This window comes from Ovis aries, chromosome 26 (assembly GCF_016772045.2).
Source record: "Ovis aries strain OAR_USU_Benz2616 breed Rambouillet chromosome 26, ARS-UI_Ramb_v3.0, whole genome shotgun sequence".
NCBI classification, from domain to species: Eukaryota; Metazoa; Chordata; class Mammalia; order Artiodactyla; family Bovidae; genus Ovis; species Ovis aries.
Window position 1 is genome coordinate 15,439,790 of NC_056079.1, and position 11,693 is coordinate 15,451,482.

The window sequence follows — 11,693 nt, forward strand, 5'->3', positions numbered from 1 at the left end:
GGAGGTTGTGTAGGTCTTTCTGCTTTTCGCTGGAAATGCTGAGGGTGGTGCTCGTGACAGCTATGTGACGGATGGGGATTAATGAGCACTTTTCCTTGTAAGAGGGAAGTCAGTTGTTTTGTTGGCACTGCAGAGGAGTAAGCAAGCGAATCAGTGGACATTAAAAAGAGGCAGATTTCACATGCTCTTGTGGTGCAAGGGCCATGTGTGGCCTGGGGAGGGCAAGACCTCTCCCTGGAGAAGCAGCAGCAGAGATCAGATGGCCATCTGGCCAGAATGTTTTATAATGGATTCTTCGTTCCTCTCAAGAACGCATTCAATGTTTAAGCTTCCCTGGATAGTCCATGCCTTCATGTTGATGGTAAAGCTTGGAGTTCTCAATAGCCTCTGAGACGAATCATCGCCATTCCCCAAATCACCCATGCTGAGATGACGCATCACATCAGGGCCCAAGAAATACACATTCTCAGTATGTCAGCTGATGTGTTTTTATCCTGTTTATAGGATGAGTGATTCGATACATCAGAGAATGAAGACACCCTGGCTCTGGCTTGACCTTATATTCTATATGTTTAAAAATGGACGAGAACACAGAAGGAGCCTAAAGATTGTACATGATTTTACCAACAATGTAAGCCCTCGATTTTTTTTTTTTACTTGTGATAATACATACTCAACATAAAGTTTACCTTTAAGTGCATTCACGATGTTGTGAACCCTCGCCACTCTCCACTTCCAGATCTTTAGAAGTCCAAGATTTTTATATTGTGTTACCATAGCCTGGAACTGTGTCTCTTAAAAGGTGGATAATAATGGGAAAAAGTAGATAGCACAATTGCATCTTAATTATGTGTTAGCATTATGTATGTGGTTACTGGCAGGAGATGTTGGATGAATGAAGTTTTAGATCAAGGTGGCCACAGTGGAAGACAGAATAATCTCCATTACTGGGTGGTGGGAGAATGACCAACAGTTTGTATCTTTTAACTATAATTAATTATTTTCTCAAATTACATGCATTACTATCAATGGCAATAATTAATGAACTGCAAATTGGATGAATGAGACTATTTATTTAGTAAATATTGAAAATTGCATACTGAGTGCCAGGCACTAGGGGTTTCCCCAAGGATGAAGAGAAATATGGTGTTTTGTCCCCAAAGAACTTAGGATCCATCCATTCAGACCACTTAGCATCGGGTTTGGTCAATTGCTTGATAGGAGGAGAAAGTTGAAATACATGACCAAATTAAGTTTATGGGCTTTAGTTCTTCTATTCACTCAGAAAAGATCTAATGAACGTCCTAAAATGCCAGGCAGTGCTCTGAAAGTTAAAGTGAAAGTCACTCAGATATGTCCGACTCTTTGCAACCCCATGGACTATACAGTCCATGGAATTCTCCAGGCCAGAACACTGAAGGGTAGCCTTCCCCTTCTCCAGGGGATCTTGCCAACCCAGGGATCAAACCCAGGTCTCCCACATTTCAGGTGGATTCTTTACCAAATGAGCTATTAGGGAAGGGTTGCAACTAACATCAGTGAACAAAGACAGATTTGCTGTCATGGTGATGCTATATTTGAGGTATGCGTTATATTATACAGCAAGTATAATATAATGTCAGGGGCTGCTGCTGCTAAGTCGCTTCAGTCGTGTCCAACTCTGTGACCCCATAGACGGCAGCCCACCAGGCTCCCCCATCCCTGGGATTCTCCAGGCAAGAACACTGGAGTGGGTTGCCATTTCCTTCTCCAGTGCATGAAAGTGAAAAGTGAAAGGGAAGTTGTTCAGTCGTGTCCGACTCTTCGCGACCCCATGGACTGCAGCCTACCAGGCTCCTCCATCCATGGGATTTTCCAGGCAAGAGTATTAGAGTGGGGTGCCATCATCTTCTCTGAATGTCAGGGGGTGAGTGAAATGGAAAAAAATAGAGTTAGGAAGATAGTGCTGGAGACTGGGGTAGCAGTGATCTGGGAAGGTCTTTCTGATGGTGTGCAGAGAGAACAAACCTTAAAGAAGGAGGGAGCCAGCCACACTGGCGTCTGAAGAGAGAGACTTCTAGGCAACAGGAACAGCAAGCACATCAGGTGACATCACCTATGAACTAGCTGTTTCTTTTCTCCAACCCAACCAGTAATGAGAGCAATCCATCATTAGCCTCTTACGTAATGACTGCATTCTCTTCACCACCCAAGCTTTTTCTCATTAGCTCATTCAAATCTCTAGGGCACTGTTTAGGGGACTACCACGTCTATTCCTGTGTTAGGAGGATGGCACTTGAATATGCTGAATTTTTCTGATGTTAAATTTGTTTTTAAAAGTCTTATCAAATAATGTCCTAAAATGTTAACAGGAAGCTTTATCTATATTTTCCACAACAGCCTAAGTTATTGTCGAGTCAGAATAGGAAAGGTTTAGAAAAAAAAATCCATGAAAGAAACTAGTATATTTTCATGGGAAAATGTATTATGGGGCTATATCAAACTCCACACAAGAGCATATTATTTAAATCATACAGGTCATCACTGAACGAGCCAATGAAATGAAGAGACATGAAGAAGGTACATGTAACGACAAGGACAAGGACTTTCCTCCACGCAAAACTAAATGCAGGGCTTTTCTGGACTTGCTTTTAAATGTGACTGATGACCAAGGGAACAAGCTGAGTCATGAAGATATAAGAGAAGAAGTCGACACCTTTATGTTTGAGGTATTTTATCTTGTCATATTATTTTTGGGTATCATTTTTAAAATTCCAGTTATGTTTTTGAATCTTTAGCATCATTTTTAAAAGTTTATTTGTTTTAAAGTAGCTTCGTATAACTGAGGATGAGTCACTAAATTACAACTAGCAATTACAAAAGAGCCTGATTAAGTTATCAGATCAACTTCCTTCTTCAGAAAAAAGCCTTTGACTTGTGAGTAAAGCAGTTTTCTTGGGATAACCTAAAACCCATCAGACTTTTCCAAGTAAAAAAGCAGCCAGAAATTTCTCAGTTCCCTGTATTGCTTCATGCTTAAAAAACAGAAAAACCCTGAAACCCACAAGTCCATCTTTTCACTACCTCCTTTTTGAAGTTCTAGCAAATGAACTCCTGCTATGAGCTGCCCAAGCTAAAGAAGATTAGCAAGAGCCCTCTGATAGCGAATTTAACTAGTTTGTGGATTCTAAAGGGATTTCTGGCCTTCACATCATTAAAAGAAAGTTGCGGTTTTTACAAAAGGTAATTCTAGTGTTATTAAATATTATAAAGAATGAATCGTTCAGTGGATGGATTGCCAAATAAAGATGAAGAAATGTTTTAAAAAGCACCACGTGGTAATATCCCGGAAGTGGAGGAACGTGAAGTGCATGGGTGGTTTAGCATGGCTCAGTGCAGGCCGCCCCTGGGTGGGCTGAGCCGCCCTGCCTGCAGGTGTCTGGGGAACACACATGCTCCTGAGTTAGGAAAGCAGGCTGTGTCGAGTGTCCCTAGACCTGAGTTCTCCTTCTGGCTCGCTCCTGATTAGCCTTATGAGATGCTGCCTGTCACCCCAGATCCTTGTCACAGCTTCCCTATGCTCAGCAGGCATCTCTTACTTGTTTGGATCAGGCTTCCGCTTACAAATTCAAGAGTAGTTATTAAGAATTATTTAGCAAGAGCACCTCCTTCTGTGGCTTTGGTGAACAGCTGAGTGAAAGGGGCCAGATCTTGTCTGGAGTTCAGGGTGGCTTCCATGAAGGCACTGCAGGCCGGAGAAAAGGCCAGGACACCAATATCAGAGACTCCAAAAATACACGTTTTATAAAATTGCAGAATAAGCCTCAAACAATTCAACTTAGAGGCTTCCCTGGTGGCTCAGTGGTAGAGAATCTGCCTGCCAGTGCAGGAGACGCAGGTTCGATCCCTGGGTTGGGAAGACACCCTGGGAAAGAAGTGGCAACCCACTCAGTGTTCTTGCCTGGGAAATCCATCGACAGAGGAACTTGATGGGCTATAGTCCACGGGGTCACAAAGATGCTGACACAACTGACCGACTAAACAACAGCAACAACAAATTCAACTAGAAGCTGTTTTAGGAAGCAGGTGCTTTGGAGATTTCTGCCCAGAGAAGGAAAAATGACAATTATCACTTGTGTTGCCTAGAGAAAATGGAAAAGTAAGAACTTCCACAGAGGAATAATTTTGCCTTTAGTGCCCCTGAAAGTCTTATTCATAGAGCTTATACTATTATTATTGTTTTCCAAATAATTTTTTTTCTGAAGAACTCAGGTAAACAATTTTGGGATCTGTTTTTAATCTCTAAAGTGTACATAGTGGTATCAAGTATTTCATGGAGTTTTTCTGAAGAATAATTTAGTTAGTTTCTGCAAAGTACTTAGTATTTTGCCTAAAGCTCAGCCAGTATTACAGGAGGGGGCGTATCAACTTCTGGACGTGGAGGATGTTACTCAGAACCACACATAGACTCCTGGCCTCCAAGGTCCACAGGTAAAGCCCACCTTACAAAGGCTAGAAGGTGCAGGAGTACAGGTCTGGCAGACTGGCTCATGAAAGTCAGACATTTCCCCCTTAAAAACAGTCTAGAGCACCTTGTCCCCTTGGGAAACTCCCTTATCACAACCCAGCCACTTCCCCCCACATATGGAACCTTGTGTGTCGTTGAAATGCCTCTCTAAGCATGAATCTCCCCTCTGAAGGACTGTTCTGTTTCTTATCAAGGTGAAATACTGCACCCAGTTAACTTATTATGTTTGGAGTCACGGTGCAGCTGTCAGATCCAGACAGTTCAAAATGGAGTTCTTTCTTCTAATCTTTGCCATACGACTCTGCTAAGCTATTTTTTCCCTTGCATTTGTAGGGCCATGATACAACTGCAGCTGCAATAAACTGGTCCTTGTATCTATTGGGTTCATATCCAGAAGTCCAGCAGAAAGTGGACAGTGAACTGGAAGAAGTGTTTGGTATGTTGAAGCAAGAGTTGCTCTTGCTCAGGAAGGGTATGCAGTAGGATCTGTTATAAAGGTACCACACTAAGCAGGAAGGCTCCCATGTGGGGTCCCTTCCAATGCCAGTTTTCTTAGCAAGGCCTGGTTAAGAATATAGGCATTTGCTAAGTGCCTGGCATGTAATGCACAGATAAATGTTACGATCCTCAGGCATCTCACTGCTTAATAGATGAAGCAGGTATACATGCAAAAGCACTGAGTCATGGGGTCAAGGAAACCTGTTTCATCCTGCCTCGAATCTGGCCACGAATGAGAGAAAAGACGCATTAAGCTGCTAGGATGTACATTTCTATTACACAGCCAGCAATCTACAGGCTGACACCAGCAGTGATGTCCTCAGATTCCCAGCACCACAAAAGCAAACCCTGTCTCATTACTTGACCACTCTCCTCTCTTCCCTCAGCCCCTGGCAATCTCTAATTTACAGTCTGTTTCTAATGGGACTTACTACCTGTTCTGGGTACTTCCTGGGCTTCTCAGGTGGCTCAGTGGTAAAGATTCCGCCTGCCAATGCAGGAGATGTGGGTTGGATCCCTGGGTCAGGAAGATCCCCTGGAGAAGGAAATAGCCACCCCTTCCAGTATTCTTGCCTGGGAAATCCCACAGACAGAGGAGCGTGGCGGGCTACAGTGCATCGGGTCGCAAAAGAGTCAGACATGACTTAGCAACGGAACAACAGAGTACTTCCTATAAATGGAATCCTACAAATATGTGATTGTTGGTGTCTGGTTTCTTTCACGAAATAGATCTCCTTTTATTTTGATTGTGGGTAATATTAGAGATTCTACTTTAGCTGTAGATATTTAACATTCAGTGTTTTGATGTGTATTCTTCATCAATGTCACATATCCCAAGCTCAAATAATTCTTTCATTGTCATTCTGTGTATTCTGTTAAAACCAGGGAAGTCTGACCGTCCTGTTTCCCTAGAAGACCTGAAGAAACTGAAATATCTGGAATGTGTTATTAAGGAGAGCCTTCGCCTTTTCCCGTCTGTTCCTTTCTTTGCCCGTAATCTTACCGAAGACTGTGAAGTTGGTAAGGATTGTATAATCTGAATAGCAGGGAGAGTGGGTTATTTTTATGGTCTTGCTCCATCCTCATGGCCTATTGACTACTTCTTGACAGCGGGTTACAAAATCGTGCAAGGCTCTCAAGTAATCATCGTGCCCTATGCACTGCATAGAGATCCAAAGTACTTCCCGGATCCTGAGGAATTCAAGCCAGAGCGGTTCTTTCCCGAGAATTCAAAAGGACGTCATACATACGCATATGTGCCCTTCTCTGCGGGCCCCCGAAACTGTATAGGTCTGTATCCACCAGAACTTGTTTCACCTTTCAGGTTGGCAGAGCGGTAGTGGTTTTCTTACAAAAATTTCTTGAGATATAGCATCCCATAGGCAACTGTCTTTAAAAAAAACTGACTTCCTTTTTCTTCCCCTGTGCTACACATTATTGCTTTAAAATGTGACTGTCACAAAGTTTATTAGTGTTCTGGTGCAGCCATAACAAAGTACCCTACACTGGGTGCTTAAGCCACAGGAATTTATTTTCTCCCAGTTCTGGAGGCTAGAAGTCCAAGATCAAGGTGACAACAGAATTGGTAATAAGCCTCTCCTTAGCTTATTGGATCCATGCTGCTCTTCTCCCTGAATCATGGCCTCTGTGTGTGTGTTCTAATCTTTCCTTTCCATAAGGATACCCATCAGATTGGAGTAGGAGCCACCCATCTGACCATTTTAATTTAATTACTTTACTTTTCCTGTCTCCAAACACAGTCCTCTTCTGAGATACTGAGTTTTAAGATTTATGAATCTTAATAAAAAAGCTATGAATTTGGGGGATCAGGGCACAATTTAGCCCATAACATAAAGCATAATTCTTTCCTTGGTAGACGTTGACAATATTGTAGCTTTTAGATGAAAAAAGAATATACTTCATAGGGTAGAAAACTTACGTATAATGATGTGTTATATTTAATTTCTGTTTGTTGCTTTTAAGAACTTCATTTTGTAAAACCAAAGCACAAAACACCCTAAGGCCAGCTGAAGTGCTGAAACGAAGTGAATGCACGTCACCAAGCATTATAAACACTTTCAGCTTCAGAATCTCTAGCATTTTATCATTTATTCAAATACAGGCATTCATAAAATAAGACCGGATTTAAACGGGTGAGTCTGAAGCTTATTTGGTGACTCTGTAGTAAAGTAACTTAAAGGCTCAATGAGAAAGTAATCTAGAGTAGTGATTCTCAGGCTTGAATGAGCCCAGGATTAGGTTAGGCTTTGGCTAAAATATAAATCCCTGGCCCATCCCAGCTGTTCAGATGTACTGGGTGGGAGAAGGAAAGGGCACTCAAGAATCTTTATTTTTAACAAGCATCCCGAATGATTCTGATTCTCCCAGGGCCCATTGCAAAAATATAAAATTGTTTGCTTCCTCTGATTGGATTTCTGATTTCTCACATTTAAGGTATATCTATCTAATGATGTTGGTATTTACTTTAATTTGAAGGTCAGAAGTTTGCCATAATGGAAGAAAAAACCATTCTTTCCTGCATCCTGAGGCACTTTTGGGTAGAATCCAACCAAAAAAGAGAAGAACTTGGCCTGGCAGGAGAGCTCATTCTTCGTCCAAGCAATGGCATCTGGATCAAGTTGAAGAGGAGAAACACAGATGAATCCTAACTGTATTACTGGGTTATGCTCTTATCGAAAAAGGTCTTTCTTTAAAGAGAACTTTTCATTTACAGTTTGTAGATCATGGATTCAGTATTCTTAATCCCTCAATTTAATTTTTTTCTTGTCCCACTTAGCTTAGGGTCAAGTCTACCAAAGCAAGAGCTTCCATATCTTCATCACCATCATAGCTTTGACTCCTGGTCTTGATCTCAAGATAAATTAACTGGTGACTGTATGCTAATGAACATATAAAAACTTCTCCACAGAAGGATCCACAGGCCAATTCCATTCCGATCAACAGACCTAAAAGATACAATGTAAATGGAATTCTAGAATATTTTTAAGATGTTCTTATTGACTCAGGAATAAATATTTGCATGTACGCATATACATTTGTTCAAAAAGGCTGTGTAATTAAGAACTATGACTTAAGGAGCTTAAATTTCAAGAGTTGTATCAGTGGCATCAGTTTTGAGGAGAATAATCCTTATGGTACTTTTCAAAGATTTAATCATGTACAGTGGATCATTTATGTTCACTCATAGATCCTGTTCCTTTTTCCCTTTGGACTGTGTACTTACAGCTTTCCTTTCACTTTTCACAGCATCACAATTACCTTTCTATATTGTACATTATTGGGAGAGATTCCTCCTGGTAATCTCTAGTCCCTTTCCATGCCTCAGGGCATTGATTGGGAGCTCTAAGGCTTTGGGAGGTCTAAGGACCTTAGAGATTTTCTAGTTATGCAGTGACCTCTCCCTGTCTACAGGTTCTGAATCCATGGATTCAACCACAGACTGATAGAAATCATTTGAAAAAACAATTCCAGAAAGTTCCAGAAAGAAAAACTATTTACAAAGCATTTACATTGTATTCACAACTTTTTATATAGCAGTTACATTGTATTAGGTATTGTAAGTAATCGAGATGATTTAAAGTATAGAGTTGGATGTGCAGACCCATGTGCAAATGCTACACTATTTTGTGTAAAGGGCTTGAGCATCCACAGATTGGTGTCTGTGGGGGTCCCGGAACCAATCCCTTGTGAATATCGAGGGGTACCCCTCTTAATAGAACAGGCTGAGTTCAGGGGAAAGGTAAGTCCCAAAGCCACACCGCTAGTGAGTGATGATAAAGCTGGCAGTGGAGATCTTTAAATCTCTCCACTCCCAATATGGTGCCACTTCCACAATAGGATCTTGCTTCATGGCACCCATGCCTAGATATGTGATTAGAATGTAGATGTTCTGCCTCTGATCGTGGCATATTTCCTCTTCCATTATTAAAAGAAAAGAGAAGCCATTCATCCATATTAAGTAACCCAGTCACATCTCACTTAGTATAGGGTTAGACTTGCAGTCAATTGAATCCTCCAGGACATACCTGTCAAGCTGATAACAGACACCTGTTCCCCAAATTTTAATGCCATAGACAACGTCTCTAGTCCCTCATTCAGTGACTTTTAGAAACTTCTTTTAAGAAATAATTTTAATAAAATTGTTTCTTCAATTTTCCAAGACAATAACTGATAGAAACAACAAATTAAGAAGACGCATGATGTATTCTTCAATGGATATCAAAGAAAGAGGTTACAAAACCAAAACCACTTGGGAAGCACCATGGGCTGTGGTACTAAGGGCAGGGTCAGCAGGTCCACCCACTTTCATATCCCCAGTGTGGACCACCCGGCCCCTAAGCTGAGCAGAAAAAGTCAAAAACATACACGGTAGAAGGAAAAGATTTCCGTCTTATGGTTAACCTTCTTACTTAAAAACTGGGTATGTAGAAATCTTGCTCCCTAATGACCCTGGATAATTGGAATTTTATTTGTGGAAATTGGTCTTATTTCTGAATTTCATGCACTTACATGTAAACCTTTGTGTGTGTTTAAGTGACCCTACAATATGATGTAAAGTTAAATGTAAAGTAAAATATTACTACATGTTGTCTTTTGGTCTAAAATCTTCATTTAGCCTCAGAATAATTTGTTTATTTTTTTTAACATGGAAATTCTCTGAAACTGTGTCAGAGTTATAACTGAGAAATATGTCATTTTTTGTAATATGGAAATGCAGATGCTGATTTTTTTAAAATAAAAGGATGATCAAATATCTATATCCCTATTACCTGTCTTCTACTCAAAAGAGGTAACTCAAGAAAAATAAATTACACTTTAAACATGGGTGCTACATTTTATCCTAAGAGTTGACATCAGTTGGAAATACGGATAACTTTAAAGGGTAATTTAGTGGATGACTGATTCACAATATAATAAAAGTATTAGTACTTTTGAGTTGGTATCATTAGTGTCATTCACACTTTATAACAAAATGATCCTTATGCTGATAGACTGATCTCAAGTTTCCCATACTTTGAAGCATAAACTAGAGGAGAAGCAGAAATCCCAGAACGTTTTGTTCATCTGATAGCAAAAAGTAAAATCCCTCTTAAGGGCTCCCTGGGAGTAAGCAAAAACCATAGCATCGCTGGGTCCCAGGGGTTTACAGCCTAGAAACCTCTCCAGGACGGGGCCTATTGAGCTGACACTCTATTCTCGGTCACAGACAACTGAGGATGTCAATTTCTGAACCACCTGACCTGTTTCACAAAGAGAGGCTGGTCATGAAAAGGTCAGTTTTTACCCCGGAATGTATTTGGATCAATCAAATGTATTTATTTCCAGCATCTAATGAGATGCTGACAGATACATTTAACTTCGTTTACTCTGCCTAGAGACTCCCTCTTTCTAGGAACAGCACCTTTATTTTTAGAATTATCCTGTGATACCCCCACTTTCTCTTCTCCTCCTTTTGCTTCTTCAAACCACACCCACTGTAAATATGTGGTTCCAGAGCCAGCCATGGGGAGCTCCCCTCCTGCCCAAAGGCTCTCCCACTTTGACTCTCTAGGACTCTTATGCTGACGGCAGAAGCAAGCTCTTTTTAAAGGGCTCTGTGGTAAGATTAGGCACAGCCAGATAGTCCCCACTTGACTAGTTACTAAAACAGTTGAGTAACCGTAATTATTGATACATCTGCGAAATTGCTTTTGTCCTGTAAAATCAAGTTATCATGGACAAATGTGGTACCCCATTTTCTTCGATGTCTGGGATGATAGAGGGAAGCCTTGGGGGACATTTTAGAATTCTGCCTACCATTGCCTCTTTTCATCTTCTTTCTGATTTGATCCTTCTGAATCCACAAGCAAATCTTTAGTTTTATTATATTACGAGAACATATGTTTCACTATGAGAAAAATTCGGAAGAAATACAGGAGTATATTTAAATAGATTTAAACCAGTAATTGCACCATTTAGGGAGACAATCTCTAAGGGTTTCTGCTGTAATCTGGAGACAGGGCAGTTTTTTTCCAGTCACCTTTTTTTTCCTAATGAGGTTGGTAGCAAAGGAAATTACCAATTTAGATTCTTTAATACTGCACAAGTCAGAGGATTCCCTTTTGTTGTTTGCTGGTGTGTCAGTTGATACACCGAATTTAAATGGATATTTAAACATGCAGTATGAATATTTGAAATATGCTACTTCATTATAGCCAGAAAAAATGTTTTACTGGCAAAATTTTCCGACATTCTTAATAAACACAGTTCTGTACTGCAGTAACATGCGTTAAATATTTATTTAAGAACTCCCTAAAAATCTAATTTGCTAGGCAGAAAGATGTATTGCATCTTTGAAGAATGGTTAGAAAACAAAGGAGATTTAGTGGGCAAGGGATTGTAGTCTTTACATATTTTTAAAAGTACAAGAAAGAGAGTAAATCATTTCATATAGATTTAGTAGGTCAATCTAGAATGATGGATAGAAGTGGCAAGGAGATCTATTTCAGTATATAGGGAGATTTTTTTTTCTTTAAAATAAAATTCCCTGAACAAGAATAGGCTACTAGGAAAACCAGTATGTTTCTTTCAGGTCTAGATGTCCTGAAAGAGAAGTCTACATTCTATGCTAGGAGTGCTAACTTTATCTGAAAAGGGGCAGATGGTAAATCTTTTCAGCTTTGCAGGC

The 11,693-nt window shown here is 40.3% G+C and overlaps 1 protein-coding gene across 2 annotated transcripts in view; it reads left to right on the top strand.

The window, feature by feature from the left end:
* The window catches only part of LOC101116121 (cytochrome P450 4V2), a 15,771-nt gene extending 5,988 nt beyond the window's left edge, over positions 1-9,783 (top strand). Inside the window, exons 6-12 of one of the 2 annotated variants that reach the window (XM_012105786.5) lie at positions 505-631; positions 2,517-2,708; positions 4,841-4,943; positions 5,891-6,025; positions 6,116-6,295; positions 7,502-7,707; positions 7,803-9,783. In XM_012105786.5, the coding sequence (XP_011961176.3) occupies positions 505-631; positions 2,517-2,708; positions 4,841-4,943; positions 5,891-6,025; positions 6,116-6,295; positions 7,502-7,674 (910 nt within the window). In that variant the 3' untranslated portion in view covers positions 7,675-7,707; positions 7,803-9,783. Of the gene's footprint in view, positions 1-504; positions 632-2,516; positions 2,709-4,840; positions 4,944-5,890; positions 6,026-6,115; positions 6,296-7,501 lie in introns of both variants that reach the window. The other variant, XM_027962659.3, reaches the window with a different exon arrangement.
* Positions 9,784-11,693: the final 1,910 nt, after the last annotated feature.